Source organism: Rattus rattus, chromosome 2 (genome assembly GCF_011064425.1).
Source record: "Rattus rattus isolate New Zealand chromosome 2, Rrattus_CSIRO_v1, whole genome shotgun sequence".
In the NCBI taxonomy this organism is placed as follows: domain Eukaryota; kingdom Metazoa; phylum Chordata; class Mammalia; order Rodentia; family Muridae; genus Rattus; species Rattus rattus.
In genome coordinates, this window is record NC_046155.1 from 214,798,954 (window position 1) to 214,823,217 (window position 24,264).

General features: G+C 37.2%; 1 protein-coding gene across 1 annotated transcript in view; it reads left to right on the forward strand.

Annotated features, from left to right (window-relative positions):
• Themis (thymocyte selection associated) overlaps nt 1–24,264 on the forward strand; it is a 202,710-nt gene that overhangs the window by 63,869 nt on the left and 114,577 nt on the right. The window contains exon 3 of the mRNA XM_032896390.1: nt 7,152–7,610. Coding sequence (XP_032752281.1) covers nt 7,152–7,610 — 459 coding nt within the window. The remainder of the gene's footprint in view (nt 1–7,151; nt 7,611–24,264) is intronic.

Sequence of the window (24,264 nt, forward strand, 5' to 3'; positions counted from 1 at the left end):
TGTTGAGTCTTTCTATCTACAAATAGAATGTCTTACCATTAATAATTACAAACAATTCAGAAAAAGTATATCAAGTTGAATCATCAAACCCCCATTACATAACAAAAAAAGAAAAAGAAAGAAAGAAATGAAAATAACACTTAGATAATACTAAGTATTTTAAACAGCTTTCAGGTTACAAATTATAAGATTTATTATACCTAAAATATAAAACAGAAATCAATAAAACTTTCTTTTGGCCCAAATCTGTAGTCATAGCTATACAGATATCTGAGGCAGGGAGATCATCAAAGTCAAGATATTCCTGGGCATCGACAGAACTCAAGTCTTGCCTGACATCTTAGCTAGACACTTTCTCAAAATTCAAATATGGGAAAACAGGGCCGAGGTTGTGAACTAAATCAGTGGTGAAGCAGATGGTTGTGTGCAGCTCCAGGTTCAATTTCTACAGACACACAAACACACTATCAACAATAAGACAAGTTTCGTGGGAAGTTAACTGAGGAGTGAATGGTGGAGAGAAATAATTCAAATGGCCTTTACTCGTATAGAATCAAGTTTGTACTCACTGGTGTAAATTAACACTTGGAAATTAAATTCAACAATAGATTGTGTAGCCCTTCTGAGAATATTTGATAAACTTCAAGATGTACTTGTCAATAAACCACCAAGTATTCACTTTGCGTATGCGCAGAGTTTGTGATTTAGGACTGGGCTATGCTTAGCTCTGTCTGGCCTTCCTGGAGTGATAGTCTCCAGTAGAAAGGTCCTTCTGCACATACTAGACTAAATTCTAAAGTGATACTTATTTCAGAATTTTTATTAGAACTTAAAAGCCCAGATGCACATATTGTAAGTAATAGCAAATGTTACACCATGTTATTTGGCCATTAAAAGTTTTATGCATGGAAAAATTTTAAAGCATTTGGTTTAATCATGGTTTGAGAGAAAAAGCAGCGCAAGTGCATTACATAGGAGCGTTTCGGTGTTTTGAAAAATCTTTCCGTCTGTACATAAAGATTCAGAGTGTATGTCAAAAAACGAGGAGGCTCAGGTCTTCCTTCCTAGTGAAGATATGAATGATTTTATTGTAATATATCTGCACAGTGAATACTAAACACATTTGCTGCCTTTCTACAAGACAACAACAACAACAAAAAAGATCTGAACAAAGTTGTGGCTAAGTTCTTGAACTCATCGGTTTCGTCATCCCCTGGGTTGGAAACATTTCATAAGAACTCACTGTCCACCTTGACACATGTCACAGCAGGTTTGCGGCAGTTGCCTGCTCTTATCATGATTAAAATTACATAGGCACCTTTATTAATTCAGCTCAGCTCCAAAAGACCTTTATAATACTTAGTTTCAACTGTCATTCTTATTTTTGGCTTTCTGAAGTCATTGATCCTTTATTCTTACTTTTGATGATATAGTTTTGATATTTTTCTATCCTCTTTGTTTGTAAGTGAATTTGTTTTCAAGATAAATTTTCTCCATGTAGCCCTGGAAGGAAACACACTCTGAGACCAGAGATCCACCTGCCTCTGCCTCCGTAGTGCTGAGATTAACGGCACGCACCGCCACCACCCGGCTGTAACTGAAAAGTTTCCTGGGAATTTGATGAGGGCTGTTAAACTGTCAATAACCTTATTAGTTATGAGTCATAGGCAGAAAGCATAGAAAAAGCCCAGGTTGTTTACCTTCCTTGTGTAAAGTCCTTTCCTTTTGATCTATTGATTTATATATTTATTATTTCTAAAGTTGAAATTAGCTTCCAGGAAACACCTTCAATGTATGAAACAATGTAAACTGACTACACATTAATAGAGAACACAACACACACACACACACACACACACACACACACACACATATGTACTTGTCACATATGAAGCCAGCTGCTGCAGCACTATAAAAAAAGCTGTACATAAACACAAATGTTTAATCTAAGACCCTGCCAGTTGACTATAGAGTGTCACTTTTCCTCAGTATGTTCCAGTGTAGAGACAGTAGCAATACCAGTAGAAACTTGCGTCTTTCTGATTTCAGTATTTAAAATACATATCCTATACTGGTCATTTGTATACAGTAAGCTCACTTCATCCAAAGTAAACAGAAATTGCTACCCAGGGTGGAGGGTGGGAGGCAAGAAAACAGGGCAAGCGTCTTCCAGTGAGCGAGGCAGATACCCATAGTCTCTGAAGACCTTCAAAGATCAACACTTCCAGGGGAAAGAGTGGAGAACAGGCAGGCAGGGATAGGTTGAAGCTTTAGCTGAAAGCAGGGTGATGAAGAACTAGTAGATCGGGAAGCAATGTGTCCACAGGAAGACTAGCCATGACCTGGACCCAATTGTTTCATAGGTGGCCGGAAGAGAATTTTCAGAGGCTAGGAAATGGGTTTCCAGATAAGTCCCACGGGCAACATGGGCTGCAAAAGCTTGAAAGTATCATGTTCTGGTGGGAATTTCAAGTCCATGTTGTATGGACCCGAAGGGCTATGCTAGGAGCGGAAGATTTCTTTTTGTAAGGGAGTGAATTTAGGTAGGGTGAGGACATCCAGTTTTCTTTATGTTGCAAATCAAATGATTTAAATGATAATCTGTAAGGTCTACTTCAAATTTATGCTCATCTCAAAAATTTTATCTGTCTACATTCGAGTTGAGTGTAAACTGATTTTAATTGATTTTGCATAACTATGGGTAGCAGATTTAAAAAAGAAGAGAAAAGCCACCGACTACATGGCAAGAATCAGCAAATACATCAAACAAAGCAGCATGTCCCCCAGAAACACTGTGGCATATGTTGACAGTTACAAAAGAATGGCTGCTGTTTCCACCCTTCACACCAGAATAATTTTTTCAATATTTACCTCCCATGTGTAGAGAGGGAAACATATGGGGCTTTACATAATCATAAGCACAAACAGGTGGCTACTTAGGTACATTTAATTTGCAGGCAACATCATTACAAACAACACAACCAGCCCCACATGGCTCCCAAAAATCTTGCCACGAACATTCCATTAGCAAATTAAGATCATTAAGACAGAGGGAGGGGCACCCCCCACCCCCAACCCGCTAATGACTTCAACTGCCTTTCAGAGTCCTGAATAAAATGTGTTTTTGAAAACACCTTGGCATTTTGTGGCATCTCTTGTTCAAGGCAACTTGGGTGACTGTGTATAATGTATACCTCATGAATAGCTGCAAGTCATGCTTGTGAATTAAATGGGCTTACATCTTCACACTCTCTACAACTCCTATTTTTGAACAGAAAATTATGGCAGTTGCATTTTCAGCCTTTATCAAAGCATAGGTTCAGATTCCGGAAAGCAACTTGGAAATGCTTCTCCAAAGGTGGGCCATCTCACTATGTCACCTGACCCTTACTTCCATTTTCAAACACTGTGGTAAAAATCTGTGGAAATTATCATTGCTGGGAAAATTTGCTCAGTACTGAGTGGAAGCTGCTGTTTCATCTACCGGAGCCAGCCTGGAATATTTAATGTCTTTGGTCGGCACTGAACTTGTAGCGATGTTACAAGATCTGACCTTACAATCAACTTTCAATGCTTTTGAACCCCAGAGTAAAACAAAACAAAGCAAAACAACAACAACAAAACAAAACAAACAAAAACAAAACAAGAGAAGTAGTAACCACTATTTCTTTATATACTGTCTAAACATGCTACCTGTTTGAGTTTAAATACTATAATACTATATAAAGAAGATGATATCATCTCTCCTACTTTTTAGAAGAGAACAATGGATCTTCCAGGGTTTATGTTCCCACACATAGTGAAGAAAGGGCTGGGCTAGAGCTGAACCCCAGTTTTCAGAGCTAGCAATCCCTATTTGAAACCACCTTGCTCTTATCATCCATGCCCTTTGGGTTCTGATGCCCAAAGTCCATCAATCTATGGCATTTTGAAGACCCTCCAACAAAACTTAGTGTGATATTCTCCACATCCTCTCTAGCATCTGCTGTCACCTGAGTTTTTGATCTTAGCCATTCTGACTAGTATGAGGAGGTATCTGAGGGTTGTTTTGATTTGCATTTCCCTGATGACTAAGTATGTTGAACATTTCTTTAAGTGCTTCTCAGCCATTCGGTATTCCTCAGTTGAAAATTCTTTGTTTACCTCTGTGCCCCATTTTTAATAGGGTTATTTGATTCTCTGGAGTCTAACTTCTTAAGTTCTTTGTATATATTGGATAATATTGGATAATATTGGATCCAATATCCTCTATTGGATCTAGGATTGGTAAAGATCTTCTCACAATCTATTGGTTGCCATTTTGTCCTAATGACCAGTGTCCTTTGCCTTACAGAGGCTTTGCAACTTTGTGAGGTCCCATTTGTCTACTGTTGATCTTAGAACATAAGTCATTGGTGTTTTGTTCAGAAAATTGTCCCCAGTGTCTATGTGTTCGAGGATCTTTCACACTTTCTCTTCTATCTGGTTCTATGTGGAGGTCCTTGATCCACTTGGACTTGAGCTTTATACAAGGTGATAAGAATGGATCAATTTGTATTCCTCTAAAAACCACATGATCATCTCATTAGATGCTGACATTTGACAAAATTCAACACCCCTTCATGATAAAAGTTTTGGAAAGATGAGGAATTCAAGGCCCATACCATACAATAAAATATACAATGAACCAGTAGCCAACTTCAAACTGAAAGGAGAGAAACTTGGAGCAATCCCATTAAAATCAGGGGCTACACTAGGCTACCCACTCTCTCCCTACCTATTCAATACAGCCCTTGAAGGCCTATTCAGAGCAATTAAACAACAAAAGGAGGTCAAAGGGATACAAATTGGAAGGAAGAAGTCAAAATATCACTATTTGCTCATTTTTCTTGTAATCTTCATGTATAGCAAGTGGTAGATTAACACAGATCAATGTATAGAGGTTTAAAGTACAGAAGTTTAAGTTTTCAGTTCAGTGGCAGAGTACTTGCTTATTAATACAAGGCACTGATACCTTTTCAAAATTTTCTTTCTAAATATCATGTGAATTCCTTTTTACTTTGTCGATCAAACATAGACTTACACTTAAAGAAAACTTCTCAAAAGAATTAAAAATTAATTATTAATACACATAAAAGATAACCATAAGCTGAGTAAACTGTTAAATAGATACATTTAATTAGGATATATTTATTGAGTAAACCATTGAATTATTTCTCCAGTCTATATTATGTAAGCTTTGTAAACATGCTATCTTCTTGGGGCATGCTAGTATATAATATAATCATTAAGCCATTTTTATATGAGAAAACAAATAATTTTTGTTTTTATTTTCTGCAGAGTATATTAAAACATATTTAACAAATACATTTATGAATCTGATACAAAGAACACATGCCTACAAATGGGAAAATAATTGAAAGAAAGAGGTTGCATTGTTTAATCAAGGAACTATAAAACTATGACTTAAATACTAAATATTCAAGGATATTGAGAAAATTCGGAATGTGAAATTGATAAGATTTAATCATTATTATTAATTGTGAATGTGAAATTGGTAAGTTATGAAGTAAAAATAGTGAAATTTCAGTAGAAAAAATTAGAGAAGCTGATCTACTACAGAACTTCAGCACTCAAAGCTCAGGGAACATCATTGGAGATGGAGTTGGAAGATTGTAACAGCCAAATAATCAAGACAACTATAAAACTGTGTCTCCTAGAAGTGACAGAACAGCCTCACCAATATCTTTTCAATATGTACCTAAACAAGAACTGGAGAAGCACAATATCAATAGACATTGCTATCATGGAAGGGGGAAATATCAAGAGGTCCCACCCCTAGACAGAGATCTATAGGCAACCAAGAGATATAGAGAGCAGGAGAAATAATCCTCCTCAGGAGTGAGCCCTTTAATTGGTTATCAAATGTCAACTGGTCAGTGCTGAAATCATTCTAAAGAGATTGAGAAGATCGTATTTATAATTACACATGCACGCGCGCGTGCGCACACACACACACACACACACACACACACACACACACACACCTACTTCATATGCTTATACCTGCACAAAAATCAGTCAATCAATAATTTAAGTTGCTACAGTTCCATAAAGCTTTGTAAGGAGCACTGATCTTCTACTACTAATACTAGGATACATACATTATGTTAGGATTTAATAATGTATGTTTCCATCCAATGGTTCTATAAGAAAAGGAAAATGGGAAATTAGACATGTCAAATTCCCCTTTGGAGAGTCATAGGGCTTCAAGTGAAGCCAAGAACTCTGACATTAATTAGAACAATGCAATTATTGTTCATTATGGTAAAGTATCCACAACATGAAATATATTTTAAAGCATAAGGTTCAGCTACATTTAATACATCCATCCTCTAGTTGCAGCTGTACAGCTTTTCAATCAAAATCTGACCAAATCCATTTACTTCTGGGAAATGTATTCCATTCTTTAATTCAGCGTGTCTCCAGGAGAATACCTTCATGGAAAAATTAATCAAGTCTTCTCTTTTTAAAAATTAGAAAAATGTCGAGAGTATAAATTCCTTTCTCAAAAATCACATTGGTAGTCAGGACAGCACACATTGTCACCAGATTTCCTATTTCTAAGGACAGCATATTTGGTTTTTCAAGAAGCTTCCTCTTGTTTCCATTTCTGTTCCTGTTCAGATGATTTAATAATTTACAAGTATATTCTGACATTGTTCCTGGAAGAGTTTAAGATTCAAATAAGCATCTCAGGATAAGGATATAGCACAGGCAGTAAAATGGTTGCATAGCAACCATGAGGCCCTGAGTTCTACCCCAAGGATTAGGTAAGACAGTTTGGGCATGATGGGGTGCACCCTTAATCCCAGTTTCTGGGAAGCAGATGGGAATTCTTGGTACTTACTGGAGAGCAAGTCTCACCTAATTAGTGAGCTGTAGGCCAAAAAGAGAAATTGTTGTAAAGAGCACGGTTTTTTAACAGTCCTTTGACCTCCACGCACATGTACTTGCACACTCATGCTTGCACACTCATGTCTACACACATGTGCATAAAATAAGTACTTAATATTTAGAAGCTATACTATGCTTATGATATGGATTTATTATTTTGATTTTCTTATGAGATTTTCACTGTAATAATGCTAATGCATACAATTCTCTCTTAGGTCTCTTTAAGGTCATGGCTGATAAAACTCCATACCTGACAATGGAAGAAATCACAAGAACCATTAATATTGGACCCAGTAGACTAGGTCATCCTTGCTTTTATCACCTGAAGGATATAAAACTAGAGAATCTCACTATTAAGCAGGGTGAGCCAATCCGCTTCAACTCGGTTGAAGAGATTAACGGAGAAACACTGGTGAATTGTGGTGTGGTAAGGAATCAACAGAGCCACTCATTTACTTTGCCATTGTCGCAAGAAGGAGAATTTTATGAGTGTGAGGATGAGCATATCTATACCCTAAAAGAAATCATTGAATGGAAGATTCCCAAAAACAGAACTCGAACAGTGAAACTTACAGATTTCTCAAATAAGTGGGACTCAACTAATCCATTCCCAGAAGACTTTTATGGTACATTGACTCTGAAGCCTGTTTATGAAATCCAAGGTGTGCTGAAATGTAAGTATCTACTGAGGATGGTATCCTATATGAGTATGCATTGTGGGGTTTGGGCTAGAACCTGAAGAATGGAACTCTGTCCTTATTTCTCATTAGGTCTCTTAGACTTAGGTTCTCCATCTGTATATCTAACCACAGACAGCACTGCCTTTAAGAGAAAATCATGAAGTGAGTATGCAGATATATTATAAACCATTTAATGCTCTATCTAAGCATGAGATGCAAAATTATCAGATACAGATAGGCTAAAATGCTCATTCTTTTATTACTGGTCATTAAGAGTTAATATTTAGAACAAGGTCAGAAAGTTTTCTTCACAGAATCTCGTATTCTTATTCATGACAACTTTTGTTTCAAAATTTTACCCACTTGTGACTTGTCACAATTTCTTTTAAAATAGATTCTCTGACTTAATAAACATGAAATGTTAAAGTAATTTTCTCATTGGTCTATTTCAATGTGGAATCTCCGCTGATATTGTCTCATATTTTACAATATCTGCAGAGACCATTATTATTCAAAATATTTCAAACTTACTAAATCTTAATGGGAAATCAGTAGAGTACATAATTCTGAACCTGGTTCCAGCCAAGCATGATAGCATGCCCAATACTCTAGATTCTCTGGAGGTTGAGACAGGAGGATGGCAAGTTCAGGCCTGCCTCGGTGACACAGACAGTTCAAGGCCAGTCTGATCAACTTAGCAAGACTTTGTTTCAAAACAAAACTAGAAAGGAGCAGAAAATACAGCTAAAGAGTACAATAGTTGCTTAATGTGGGTGAAGTTCAAGGTTCAGTAACTTTCTAAATGAAACATTTGGATGAACTGTGTTTACCCTCTTGGGGTTGTTATGAAAATGAATTAAAACAGCACTAACTAACTTAAAAACCATCAAGCAGAACCATAATATATTGTCCAAAGCTACCTCCTTAAGTGTCTCAAAATTGATTTTTCTCTGCCCTCATTGCCCTTATATACTTACAAAAACGAAGTATCTAAATCTTTTGGTAGGTTTTGGAATTGTGTGTTGAATGCTACCATGCTAAAAAGTTTAATTAAGATTTGATCAATTCGTCCTGAACTAAAAGAATAGAAAGAGTTTGCATGGTTTGATTTTATAAAATGTTGACACCGCAGCATATTTTATAACTTACAGTAGTGTTTGGTTTGCTGCCCCAAAGCACACAACTGTGATAGATGATCGAGTTTTTCTTGCTGTTCATGAATAATAGTATTTTATTATCTTCAAATCATCTGATTTTTCTAAAATTATCATTTTCTATCTGTAATATACTTACAAATGAGAACAAATCCAGAACCTAAACATGTGGAGAGAGACATGAGAGATTTTAATGAATTTGGATTAGGAATTGTTGAGCATTTGGTTGATGAATTAGATGTAGTCAAACCATGCAAAATTAAAGGACACCATTAAAGACCGACCTCAAAGGCAACTTGTGGTAAAGTGAGTAAGCAAGTAAGTGGAAATTCATTACAGCTATATGAATAAGAGCAGACAGAGATAAACATGAAAATACACAGGGCATGTGTGTGTTCGTTGGGGAGTGACCATTCACAGAAGGTCATAAAGACTATCTAAAGAGATAAACTTGAAATTTGTCTTAATTGGAAAAGACAGTTAAGCTGTAAGATGTAGAATATGTGAGCATAGTAATTCTAGTGGAAAATTCAGCTGGATGTTAGAATTCTCTTGAATGGACATAGCAATTGGAAAGGCAGGAAACATAGATGTATTTAGTATGTGCAAGATGTTCCATCAGGAGGATTTAGAAGTATATTGGAAGCAAACTTGGTCAACTGGTCAACCTTATTCTCAGCCTTTGATTTCATCTACTGGTTGGGTGAACGTGTAGTCAGAAATATAAACAGCAGAAGAGCAGGGTTTATTAGAATTGTTCAGATAGATTTAAATAGAGATTTTTGCTGTTTAACCAACCTTTGGTTAAACATCCTTCATGAAATGTTTAAGCAAGGTTTCTACTATATATTAAAATGAAATTTTCATCTTCATTATTGTGGGTAATTTTTCTTTAGGAAATTTTAAATATTATTTCTTATCTGTATTAATATCTGAGATGAACTTGCACTTTGACAGACTGCAGAATATTTCATGAAAACAAAGGATGAAAAGCCATCATAAGTGACACATTTTAAAAACTTTTGGGTTACAGATATTTTCCTCTAAGTATGACAAGGAAATGATGCTTTGACTCTATTCCTGCATTATTTAGATCAAGGTCATGTGCTCCTTGAATTTAAGACACACTGCACAGATGCTTTTTCTGTGCCTGGGTATCAAGCAGAGTCTAAACCCCTTAGACTTGACTGTTTTTCCTTCCAAAGTGACAGGAAACAGAACTGGTCTAGGAGAGGTAGAATGCTTTAAAGTAACCTTAGTGGAAGATGGAAAATTATTTAAATAGCTATGGAATATTGATTTCTGAAAGGAAAATATGACAAGTAATGCATAAGAGGGAATATGAACATTTTACTCTCATAGCTTGTTTTTAATATGTTATTAATGTGACAATTTGTATTCCAGAAAAAGGAAAAGCAGCAGAAATAAATTATAGCACTTTGCATGTGTGTCATGACCCCTTTGGATGTCAAACAACCCTTTTACAGGGGTCACCTAAAACCATCAGAAAATACAAATGTTTACATTACAAGTCATAACAGTATCAAGATTACCTTTAAGAAGTAGTAATGAAAATAATTTTATAGTTAGGGGTCACCACAGCATGAAGAACTGTATTAAAGGGTCACACCATTAGGAATGTTGAGAACCACCTTGTTAAAGGGAAACACATGCATCTGGATTCTAGTGAAAACTATAAATAGGCTTAATATCTTCCTGGCTATCAGACACACTAAGACATTGGTCAAAGAGTTATCATATTTTCAGAAGAGGTAACTATCGAAAACCTATAACTACTGTTCTCATACAAGTAATTTCAAAACGTGGTTTTGCTTATTAAAAGAAAATATAATATTCAGCTGTGCCATAGCTCTCAAACCCAAAACCTGCTGGCAGAGAGCTAGACTGCCAGGAGTGCTTTCCCTCCAAAGCCCACAGTCCACAAGTAGAACCCCACTTTCTTTCCACTGACTGCCCAAGGATAGAGACACCTGGGAGCCCATGGGGCACAGGAGCTGCAGGGCTGCCTAGGACAGGACCCTTCTGGCCTCCATCTGCACCTAGAGCTAGGGTTATCCCACATTTCTCAGACACAGTACCTGCCCTGAGAGAGCTGGTCTCAGAGGAGTCCCCTCACTCCTAAGATTACAGGCTAACAAGCTCACAGGAGGGACAATCTCCAGTAAGACCAACTAACATCAGAGATAACCAGATGGTGAGAGGGAAAATCAAGAACCTAAGCAACAGAAACCAAGACTACATGGCATCACCAGAACCCACATCTTACCACAGCATGTACTAGATATCCCAATACACAGGAAAAGCAAGATGTGAATTTAAAATTACATCTCGTGATGATGATAGAGGACTTTAAAAAGGATATGAATAAGTCCCCTAAAGAAATACAGGAGAACACAGGTAAACAAGTAGAAGCCCTTAAAGAGGAAACACAAAAATCCCTTAAAGAATTACAGGGAAACACAACCAAACAGGTGAAGGAATTGAACAAAACCGTCCAGGATTTAAAAGTGGAAATAGAAACAATAAAGGAAGCACAGAGGAAGACAACCCTGGAGATAGGAAACCAAGAGAAGAGATCAGGAGTTATAGATGCAAGCATCACTAACACAATGCAAGAGATTGAAGAGAGAATCTCAGGGGCAGAAGATACCATAGAAAGCATTGACAGAATAGTCAAGGAAACTGCAAAAAAGCAAAAATCTCCTAATCCAAAACAACCAGGAAATCCAGGACACAATGAAAAGATCAAAACTAAGAGTAATAGGTACAGAAGACAATTAAGATTCGCAACTTAAAGGATCAGTAAATATCTTCAACAAAATTATAGAAGAAAACTTCCCCAACCTAAAGAAAGAGATGCCCTTAAACATACAAGAAGCCTACAGAACCCCAAACAGATTGGACCAGAAAAGAAATACCTCCTGTCACATAATATTCAAAACACCAAATATACAAAACAAAGAAAGAATATTAAAAACAATAAGGGAAAATGATCAAGTACTATATAAAGGCAGACCTATTAGAATTACACACGACTTCTCAACAGAGACGATGAAAGCTAGCAGATCCTGGACAGATGTCATACAGACTCCAAGAGAACTCAAACACTAGCCCAGGCTACTATATCCAGCAAAACTCTCTATTACCATAGATGAACAAACCAAGATATTCCATGACAAAACCAAATTTACACAATATCTTTCCACAAATCCAGCCCTACAAAGGATAATAGATGGAAAACAACACAAGGAGAAAAACTACACCCTAAAGAAAGCAAAAGAATAATCTTCATGCAACAAAGCCAAAAGAAGTAGCCACACAAACATAATTCCCCCTCTAACAACAAAAATAACAGAAAACAATATCTCTGAACAGCAATGGACTTAATTCGCCAGCAAAAAGACATAGACTAAGAGACTGGATACGTAAACTGGACCCAGCCTTTTGCTGCATACAGGAAGCACATGTCAGTGACAAAGACACTATGTCAGAGTAAAAGGCTGGAAAACAATTTTCCAAGAAAATGGTCCTAAGAAACAAGCTGGAGTAGCCAGTCTAATATCAAATAAAATCAACTTTCAACCAAAAGTTATCAAAAAAGATAAGGAAAGATACTTCATGCTCAACAAAGGAAAAATCTACCAAGATGAACATCTATGCTCCAAATGCAAGGGCACCCACATTCATAAAAGAAACTTTCCTAAAGCTCAAAGCACACATTGCCCCACACGCAATAATAGTGGGAGATTTCAACACCCCACTATCATCACTGGACATATCATGAAAACAGAAACTAAACAGAGACACATTGAAACTAACACGTTATGAACCAAATGGATTGACAGACATCTATAGAACACTTCATCCTAAAGCAAAAGAATATACCTTCTCAGCACCTCATGGTACCTTCTTAAAAATTGACCTTATAATTGGTCACAAAACAGGCCTCAATAGATACAAGGAGATTGATATAATTCCATGCACCCTATCAGATCACTATGGACCAATGCCGGTCTTCAGTAACAGCAAAAAAAACAAACACACACACACACACACACACACACACACACACACACACACACACACACACACACACACACACACACACACACACACACACACACACACACCAGAAGCTGAACAATACTCTACTCAATGACAACTTGGTTAAGGAAGAAATAAAGAAAGAAACTAACGACTTTTTTTTAGAACTTGATGAAAATTAAGGCTCAGCATACCCAAACTTAGGAGGTACAATTAAAGCAGTGCTAAGAGGAAAATTCATAGCTCTGAGTGCCCGAAAAAAGAAATTGGAGAGAGCATACACTAATATTTTGACAGCACACCTGAAATCTCTAGAACAAAAAAGAAGCAAATTCATCCAAGAGGAGTAGAGGCAGGAAAAATAAAACTCAGAGCTGAAATCTACCAAATAGAAACAAAAATATAACTATACAAAGAATCAGTAAAACTAGGAGCTGGTTCTTTGAGAAAATCAACAAGTTAGGTTAAACCCTTAGCCAGACTAACCAGAGGGCACAGAGACAAAATCAGAAATTAAAAGGGAGGTATAACAACGGAAACTGGAGAAAATTAAAAAAAAAATCAGATCTTACTACAAAAGCCTATACTCAACAAAACTGGAAAATCTGGAGGAAATGGGCAATTCTCTGGACACCAAACAGTTATCAAAGTTAAATCAGGATCAGATAAATCATCTAAATAGTCCCATAACCCCTAATAGGAACCTTTATTGCAACCCACCTTGGTGGCGCCTTCTGCCTTGCTTTTGCGTTTAGTAGCCATTTCCATAATCAATAAGGAATCTCTTCTTTATTTCCTTCCAGTTCTCACAAGACCCATCCTCCACAAGCTTTCTAAGTCAAGAATCTGCAGGTTTGAAAACTCTTTATCCCCTACACTCGCACACAAATTGGACAGTTTAGCCACCATGAAATTTTAGGTGGACAAGGATTTCTTAACATTTCCACTCCCCCTCTTTGGTGATTGCCTCTGAGAGACTGTGGCATCCTGTGGTCTTGGCTGTGGCAGGTCTAAACTTTCATAGTGATGACAAGTTTGCATTCGGCACCTTAAGTGTTTCTTTTCTGAAAAGACTTTTGGTGCTAATGTCTTCTCAGAAGTACTTCAGGCTCTGCCTGTCATTAACTTTCAACTGCATATCAAAGTCTCAACCCTAAACTAAGACTTCCCTTTTGCCTCCTTGACTTAGTTTATCTTCATGGAACGTTCATTCCTCACATAGTCCCACCACCATGAGGAATTTTAAATGTCAGCTTTCTTATTTTTACTTCCTAAGAAGTATATCATGTAGTTTTAAATGTTAGTTACTCCAATTTAGCTTTAATGATGCAGTGTTGTAATCCAGAGAAATTTCTAATTGTTTTTATAATTTTAATGCATGCATATCTTTCATTTGGTTTCCCGTTTTGTTTTGTCCTCCTTCATGTTTTGATCCTTCATTTTAGTTAAGTGGTTTCCTTGAGTTCCTGCTGACATTTGCCACGTGTCCTTATTTACATGTGAGATGCTTTAATCAAAGGTTCAGTTCTGTAGACTCTGTGTTGATGAGTTCTAGGCTTCTCCATGTAGCTGTCCCATGCTGGGCAGTACCACTCCTCTTCTGTTATTTTTCCCCTGGAATTTACATAGTTGCACTCAGGTATTATCTTGCTGTTTTCTGTGGTTATGAAGTTATTGACTCCAAATGATGAGTAGCTGAACAACTGACCATGAACCCTATGGTTTTAGATAATGTGATGTTTTGTATGCTTGGCCCTGGACATGGCATTATTGGAGTAGGTGTGGCCTTGTTAGAGTAGGTGTAGTCTTCTTGGAGTAGGTTTGTCACTGTGGATGTGGGCTTTCAGATCCTCATCCTGGTTGTCTGGAAACCAGTATTCTCCTAGCAGCCTTCAAATGAAGGTGTAGAACTCTCAGCCTCTCCTGTACCATACCTATGTAGATGCTGGTAAATTCCTGACTTCATGATAATGTACTGAACCTCTGAATCTTTAAGCCAGCCCCAATTCAGTGTTGTCCTTGTAAGAGTTGTCTTGGTCATAGTATCTGTTCACAGCAGTAAAAGGCTAAGTAAGACATATAATATTATTGTTTTTAGACTTCACTTCCTTCCACTGATCCAGGGTTCTGAGGTCTTATTTCCTATGTAGGGAGGTTGTAGCAGTTTCCCATCATCCCCAGAGACCTGAGTTTAATATTCAGACATCAAATAAACTCCTTTTTTAAAAAAACTTGTCCCTTCATTTTCACATTTTAAATGGCTTGTATGTCTTCAATTCCGAGGCATTTTGGGAATTCTGTGCGACGGGAAATACTTACCTTTATCCATGTCTCTGTGCTCAGGCACATACTCATTCCTTGTCCTAGTCAACCCGACCTTCTCTCACTTTCTTACAGCTGATCTTGGCCCCTACACATTTTACTTTGCTGATTCTAACTCATTTTTCTTCTGTTTTGTGTTGTTTTTCTCTGTGTCTTACTATTTTATCCTTGTAACAAGTTTGAGGTGTAGAGGATTACAAAAATACATTTTATGCATAATCCTCTCTGTTCACTTAACTTAGTCCTTGCCCAGGATTTTGGCTAGAGCCACTGTAAATTCTAAAAGTACTACATGATATTATTGCAAATATTACTAAATATTTGTACGTGCTTGAAATAAAGTTGAAAAACTTACAAAATAATTACCAAGAAAATTCAGGCAAAAGTGGTCAAATGAGAAGGCAAATTTTAATTTAAGAACCTGGAGCAATGCAGATCTGTCAATGAGTAAGTAATCATCACCTTCATATTTAATACCAATATAAGGTAAATGTAATTGGGGTGAAACCAGGGCTATAACCTTTGGTTCATGTAGAAACTCTACACTCCTCTCCATGATCTCAATAAGAATATCCAGGCAAACTTTTAGTGTATTCTACAAGTGAAAATTACCCTGTATCCAAGGAAACAGGTATTGTGCAATACCAACCAAGATTATATATATAATCTTGAAAGATACTTTTTAGTAGGGACCACACAACTTAGACTGAAATAAAAGTGTCTCTCTGGTGGGCCATATAGGAGGGCACAACTCTCTGAATAACAGTTGTTCTGCACAGAGGGGACTTTGTCTGAAAGAACAAGGGGAGAGAGAGAGAGGAGAGAGGAAGACGGACAGGGAAAGGGAGAGGGAAAGATGAAATAATTCAGGAGCACAAATTTTGGTTTGTTAGAGAAACTGAATCAATTTTTTTATAACAATCCCCTTTGGATAACTTGATAACATACCCAGCTAGAATAATTTATATTTACTCAGAAGGAAAATTTGGAAAGTCTAAACTGTGATTGTCAAATATATATTGCCTCTGTCTCGGTCTAGTTTCAAACTAGAAAATTTGCAACAAATACCTCCAGGAGTGCCTCTCATGCTGAGTTACTGCAGTCTTATCTGTCTGTCATTTTGAAGTCAAAGACAACACTTCAGCAAGTGACATTTTCTAGCTCAGCTAACCCTCTCCCTAGGTTGTTTTTTATTACAGGAGAAGATTCACTTTACCAATTGCAGAATAACAACTACTCATTAAAAGAACTCATACCGTACATGCACACACACATGCACACATGTAAGTGCACATATACATATACAATTAAACAACTAGAACTATATCTTGCAAAAAAAAAGAACTACAATTTGCAAAATCTAGGTATAATTGGAATGATTTTTAAATTTATTTGAAACGTGATTTTTTTTCCTCCTTAAATATCTTAAGTAAAAGCACTTGACACTGTTTTCTGAGAAATGAAAGTGCAGTAGAGATCTGGGGACAATCTTTTGACATAACAATATTCACCATAGAAATAGTTACATCTACCCCACTTTTTAAACTCAAGATATCAAGTTCTATTTGCTCAGCCTTAGTGAGCCTCCTGCTAAACAGGGGATGTTTTAATTCAGAGCAAGAGACATTGTGACATCTTTTCAAGTTATTTGAACATGGTATTATTTGTAGATAGAGATTTTGGGGGATATGTTGTCTTTAGTGTTGCCCCTTACATGAATTTTGGAAGGCATGCTGTTGTTACTTCTAACATTCCTGATGTTCTCTCTCTCTTCTTCTGAGTGTTCCCGTGACATGAGTGTTGTATATTTTGCAATGCAGTTCTTGGCTATTCTGTTTCGTTCTTTCTAAGCCCTTTGTTTTATTGCTTACCTTCCAACGTCTCAATGCTTTTTCTTAGCAGTGTCTAATCTCTTGTGAAACCCATCACGTCATTCTTTGTTCTTGTTCCAGTTACTTTTCCCCTAGAATTTCTGTGTCTCTCTTACATTGCCCTGCCTTTTCTCTCCAGTCTCTGTTTGCATATTGATAAGTTATTAAATATTTGAAATGATGTTTCCAAAATCTCTTCCATATTTGACTTTGGTTCGTTTCTTGATTGCTATAGGTTTGCTGATAGATAACCAGGGTCTCATGTGGCCCATGCTGGCTTGAGGATAAGTATGAATTTCTGATTTTCCTGCTTCCATGTCCCAAGTATTGGGATTACAAGCATGCATTCAAAATGAATTTGGATTTTGACACCAGCCATGTTTCACAGATTTGTCTTTTACAACATATCTTATAGGTATTCACACGGGAAGCCAAAAAGGATGGTTCAAATGAAAGAGACAAAATTAAACAGCTAACAGTATGAGGTTTCTATGTTTCTATGGGTAGGGAAAAGGTAGTTTGTGTTTCTGTTTTTATTGTTACTGTGCATGCTATAGCCGTTAGTGTCAAAGGCTAAAATTTCCTGCAGTGTCTTCATTCAGTCTTGCTTGCATTCTTTAGGGACTCCTTTGTAGGATCTTAGATGCCATTCTTTTATTCAGAATCCTCTTAACATCTAGGAGTCGTGAAAACTTTTGTGGGTGGCATATTGCATTACACTGTAATTCAGGCTTAGTCATTCAGTGAGCCTGGGTATCTGGGATATGGTTTTCACAAGTGTTTTTCAGCCTCTTCCTCCTTCACAGGGGTGACAAACTGCCTCTCCTGAGATTGAGTTGGGTATTTCCCATCCCCTGTGTGGAAATAAGTGCGTTCATTGGGTATTTCCTTTTTTCCCCATGTAGAACCTAAAGTAACATTTGTTTGAGTTGGGTAATTCCTTTCTTCCCATTGGTTGGGCTTTGGTAAAACCCCACATGTTAGTTAGGCTCTGATCAAATAACTGTCCCGATTCAAGTCCTTTAAAGAGACCAGAGGCTCTGGCAGCTGCTCTTTCTTTACCTTGCAGAATGCACAAAGGGGTTTTTCTTTAGTCTTCATGTAGATAACCTGGTATGGTTTCTGGAAAGAAGGCTCAGGAAAGAGTAGGAGGCCCTTCAAAGTACAGTCACACAGATTAGTCTCCTGTTCTCATTTAGATTCCAGGAACTAATCAATACCCCTAACGGTTCTCACCCATGTGCGAACTACTCAGTATCACCTCCATTTTAGTTTCAGGTGTACAATGACCTCCATTCTGTAACGGAGCTAAAGCATATAACCATGCAATTTCCCTGTGTGTTTAGGCATATACAAAATGATTTTGTTCAATTTTTTTTTCCACTGAAGAATAAAAACTTTGGCTTAACAGAGTTCACTTTGCCAATATTTCTAGACTCTTACATCCCTATTATTTTATATAAATCTGACAAATGCTCATTCTATAGAGCAGGCCATTGAATGAGAGAAATTTTAACTTGAAGAGATTTGTCTCAAATGAAGTGTGCATGTTTTGACAGTAAAACTATTTTTACCTAATTAAAATTTAAATGGAAGTATACTTTACTTAATGACTACTTTTAGTGTTCACTCAAAGGACACCAGGATGACAGCTGCTTTTCTCTCATTTGATTCTTTAACTACTACGATGGAGACATTATTCTAGACTGGAATATATTGATGAGAAATTGATGGGCAGCACATCAAAAGACTTCTGATCTTGGTGAATATGTTAGAATTTTAGGAGACCAAATATAGAAAATTTTCATAATGAATGTGTTAATATGTTTTAGTTTGAGGTAATAAATAATAGAAAATGGCCACAATGAACATGCATGTTCTGTGAAGTTACTGAAAACAAAGGAAGACAAAGAAAGTACAGAAACCAGCAAGGACACAGGACAGCAAGGGTCATGGCTTTAAGCAGAATATTTAGAGTGGGTTATATTGAAGAGGCAATATTTGAGCATACTTCAGGAGCAAGAAGGGTAGGCCATGAAAATATCTAGTTAGAGGACCAGCAGGAAAAAGAAATAGGGCATACAAAGAATAAAGGATTGACAACAGAAGAGAGAGAGAGAGAGAGAGAGAGAGAGAGAGAGAGAGAGAGAGAGAGAGAACAATGAGTTAAGAGCAAGACAAGTTATCAGACAAGATCAAAGAAGTACCAAGGACCAGGTAAGGATTTGGATGTATTTGATATTTTAGTTCTATGAACAGATGGGTAGTTATAATTATATAGTACTCAAAAAGAATCCCTGGCTACCCTTTTGATGTCTGATGTTGTAACAAACATGTTTTTTTTTTTAAAAAAAAAAAAACCTAGACAAGCATTCTCTTAACCGGGATGCAGATCCTCAAGTAGTAGAAAAAAGAGGAAATCTGAAGATGTCTCTGGGGTTGGTTGAATGAAGAAAGATAAAGGAGATGGAGAAAGCGTCAGATACTTTTCTCTTTGTGGAGAATGACAGACTTCACTTCAAGAATGTTAACCTTGAGATACCTGCTATGTGTGCTAACAGAGGTCTTAAAGAGGTGCATAGAAACCAGGGGCATCATTTTGCTAGAGCTGTAACAGATAGATGCTATTTAAAGGCATGAACATGCAATGTGGAGGTTATAGATAGAAAACTATAGGTGAAGGGTATGTAGATAGAGAATGGCAGCTCGAAAAGGCATGTGGGTGTGTGAGCAGTGGTTGGCATGGAAAGAAAGGAAACAGGGAAAAATAAACACAAAATAGAGAAAAATGGATCAAAGTAGAAAGAATCAAATCTACTTTGCTAAATGCTGTTGGTATGTTATGTTTAAAAAAGGGGACAGACTAGCATTACTTCAGAAGAGTTAGAAATCAAAGTACCATCTCACAGCAACTTTTGATCATATTCACAGATTAGGGTGTCTTCCAACCTCACCAGAGAAGCTTCTTTTTGCAGGAGATAGAGACTAACATAGAGACTATTGACTGGTCAAAGTGTCAAGAATGATTGAGTGTAGAGTGCTCAGTTCTAAGTGTGTCAACTGTGTCATACCCCTTTCTTCTGATGATGCTCAGGGATCCTGCTGAAGAGGGTGCAGAAAGAATGTGCGACCTGGAGGTAGTCAATGGCTACAAGGAAACAGTGTGTTCTGCACAGTGTTGGCATCAGTAATATGAACTCACAGAGATGTGACACCACGTATAAGACCCATGCAAACTCAAGTCTATATCACAACACACAGAGAAAAGAGGTGCAGGGAGTCACACTCCTGGTTGGGGGACTTTGGTAATTGACAGCTGCTGGGAAAGAGAAATGCAATATCCTTTAAGAGTTTTTGGCTTCTCATAGTTCTAACATACTCTACTGGGTCGTCATATATCTAAGTATATAAAGGCAGCACTAACTGGACTTGATGGGTTTAAAATAAATGGGAAATGTGTGAGCATGACCAAAATATGAAAAATTTTGAATGAACAAAAGCATTAAAAGAAAATAAAGATACTGAAGGTAAGTCAGGCACTAAACATAGGAAATTTGAATACAGGAGTTAGACAGTTTAGCCTAATATTTTTTCAGAGACCGTGAAATTCTACAAAACCAATAAAGCTTTTCTCTGCCCACTGCACACGCTATGGAGCAGTGAAGGTAGAGACAAAGCTGTATTATGGCTCTGCTATTCTAATGGGATCATTTAGAGATCCCCAAACCCCAAATGACATCTAGTATACCAATTCAAATTTTCCCATATTTAAAGAATGATATGGAACTAGGAAGGTCATCTAGAACTTGTTCTAGAATTCTAAAATCTGACCATTTTTATTCAATTAACAAGAATTTAGCTTTTTAAATTGCCTGGGATTTAAGAAGCCCCATGACATATATTCTTAACTTAAGGAATAAGCTTTATAAAATGAACTGTAAAATAAGAGAATTTAGGGAGTATTTTTTTCCTTGAAGTTCCTGATTTGTTATTTATTTTAAATGAGCCTACAAATTTATAGATATCCATTGTGGAAGCCACCATTTATTTTATTTCATATTTCTTCACAATTAAACGATTTTTCCGTGCTATGTCATTACAAACTCTGTTATAAAGAACATATGTGATATGACACAAATTATGTAGGGTATAATGTCAGATGCTGAACAAATGATTATTAATATTTAAAAATAACATCTGCAATGTTGTAGAAGTAAAAATGTTCTAAGCAAAATTGTGTTTTTAATTTCTAAGAACGTGGGAGAGGGTCAGGTGTGATGTCACATGACTATAACTTCAGTACCTAGGAGGAAGTGGCACAAGGGTTGCCATATGGAGAGGCCAGTCTAGGATATATAGTAAACTCAAGGTCATCAGCCGTGGCTACAGTTAGGCCCTGTTTCATAAAAAAAAAAAAAAATCACCAATAAGAAATTCCACAAAATACAACTCAACCCAACTGCTGCTCACCCCCAAACAACAACACTTACCTACAATGACTAGAGATAGTGGGCAAATATGGGTTTATGAAATTCATTATAAAGCTTGTGTTAGAAAGAAATACAAAAATAAATGCTGTTATAAATCCTCTTAATTTAAGAAGAAATGTAATAATATTTTGAGCGTACTACTCGAAGAAGAAAAGTATGAACCCAACGTTTCAGTTACTCTAAAGTCACAAGACTTCCTTGCTTGTCCTCAGTGGCATGGTGGCGTGTACCCAGTATTTACCATGTGTATCCTTCCACTGTGGGCCACCCTATAACTCTGTTTCTTCTTGGGCAAAGTATTGCACTGGTGGAAAAAAGCTAACTTTGACATTTAAAAACTGTATGTCTCTAGGACATACCTAAAGTATCTTACATTTTGTGAGGGTTTGTTGCCTGTTGTTTTATCTTCTAGTATAGGATTTGTGTGATGGTTATGCTAGATACATTATATATGAACTTTCTTTTATGAATTACAAAAGCTTATTTTTTCTTTTTTTTTCACTGGATATTTTTGTATTTACATTTCAAATATTATCCAGTCCCAGTTTCCCCATCCATAAGCCCTCAGCCCATCCCTCCTGCCCCTTTTGAGGGTGTTCCCCAACCACCCATCCTTTCCACCTCTCTGTCCTGACATTCCCCTACACTACAGGGTCAAGCCTTGGCAGGACCAAGAGCTTCTTCTCCCATTGGTGCCCAACAAGGTCATCCTCTTCTACATATGCGGCTGGAGCCATGGGTCTGTTCCTGGGAGCTCTTTGGAAGGTGGTTTAGTCCCTGGGAGCTCTAGTTGGTTGGTATTGTTGTTCTTATGAGGTTGCAAGCCCCTTGAGCTCCTTCAATCCTTTCTCTAACTCCTCTAATGGGGACCCTATTCTCAGTTCAATGGATTGGTGCTAGCATTCGCCTCAGTATTTGCCATGCTGTGGCAGAGCCTCTCAGGAGACAGCTATATCAGGCTTCTGTCAGCATGCACTTCTTATTGTTGGTAATATTGTCTGAGTTGCTAGCTGTGTGCACATGGGCTGGATCCTCAGGTGGGGCAGGCTCTCAATGGCCATTCCTTCAGTGTCTGCTCCACACTTTGTCTCCATATCTCCTCCCATGAATATTTTTGCTCTTCCCTTTAAGAAGGACTGAGGCACCGGCCTTTTGTTCATCTGTCTTCTTGAGCTTCATGTGTTCTGTGGATTGTATCTTAGATAATTCAAGCATTGGGGCTAATATCTACTTATCAGTAATGCGACCTTATTGTTTTATTGTTTTGTGATTGAGTTAGCTCACTGAAAACGATATTTTCTAGTCCATCCATTTGCCTATAATTTCTTGAAGTCATTGCTTTGATAGCTGAGTAGTACTCCATTTGTGTAGATGTATGGATTTTTCTGTATCTGTTACTCTGTTGGGGCTATCTGGGTTCTTTCCAGCTTCTGGCTATTATAAATAAGGCTGCTAGGAGCATAGTGGAACATGTGTCCTTGTTATATGTTGGAGCATATTTTGGGTTTATGTTCAGGAGTGGTATAGATGGGTCCTCAGTTAGTACTATGTCCAGTTATCTGAGGAACTGTCAGACTAATTTCAGAGTAGTTGTACCAGCTTGCAGTCCCACCAACAACGGAGGAGTGTTCCTCTTTCTCCACATCCTTACCAGCATCTGATGTCACCTGAGTTTTGATCTTAGCCATTCTGACTGGTGTGAAGTGGAATCTCAGGGTTGTTTTGATTTGCATTACCCTGATGACAAAAGATGTTGAACATTTCTTTAGGTGCTTCTCGGCCATTTGATAATCCTCAGCTGAGAATTCTTTGTTTAGCTCTGAACCCCATTTTTAAGTCAGATTATTTGAGTCTACCTTTTTGAGTTCTTTGTATATATTGGATATTAGCTCTTTATCAGATGTAGGGTTGGTTAAAATCTTTTCCCAATCAGTTGGTTGCCATTTGTCCTAATAACAATGACCTTTGCCTTACAGAAACTTTGCAATTTTATGAAGTCACATTTGTCAATTCTTGATTTTACAGCATAAGCCATTGGTGTTCTGTTCAGGAAACTATTCCTAGTACCCATGTGTTTGAGGCTCTTACCCACTTTTTATTCTATTAGTTTGAGTGTATCTGGTTTTACATGGAGGTCCTTGATCTACTTAGACTTGAGCTTTGTACAGGGCAATAAGAATGGATCGATTTTCCTTTTTCTACATGCTGACCTCCAAGTGAACCATTTTTTGAAAATGCTATCTTTTCACCACTGGATCTTTTTAACTCCTTTGTCAAAAATCAAGTGACCATAGGTGTGTGGGTTCATTTCTTGGGTCTTTAATTCTAGTCCATTGATCTACCTTCCTACCAATACCATACAGTTTTTATCACTGTTGTTCTGTAATACAGTTTGAGGTTAGGGATGATGATTCCCCCAGAATTTCTTTTATTGTTGAGGATAGTTTTTTCTATCCTTGTTTTTTGTTATTTCAGATGAATGTGCAAATTGCTCAGTACTCCATGTGTATGTGGGCTCTCTGTCATTTTTGTTGTAATGAAGACCAGCCTTAGTCTGTGGTAATCTGATAGGACGCATGCAATTATTTCAAGCTTCTGTTATCTGTTGAAGCCTATTTTGAGATGCTGAGAAAACGGTATATCCTTTTGTTAGGATGAAGTGTTCAATAGATGTGTATTGAATCCATTTGGTTCATAACACCTGTTAGTTTCATTGTGTCTCTGTTTAATTTGTTTCCATGATCTG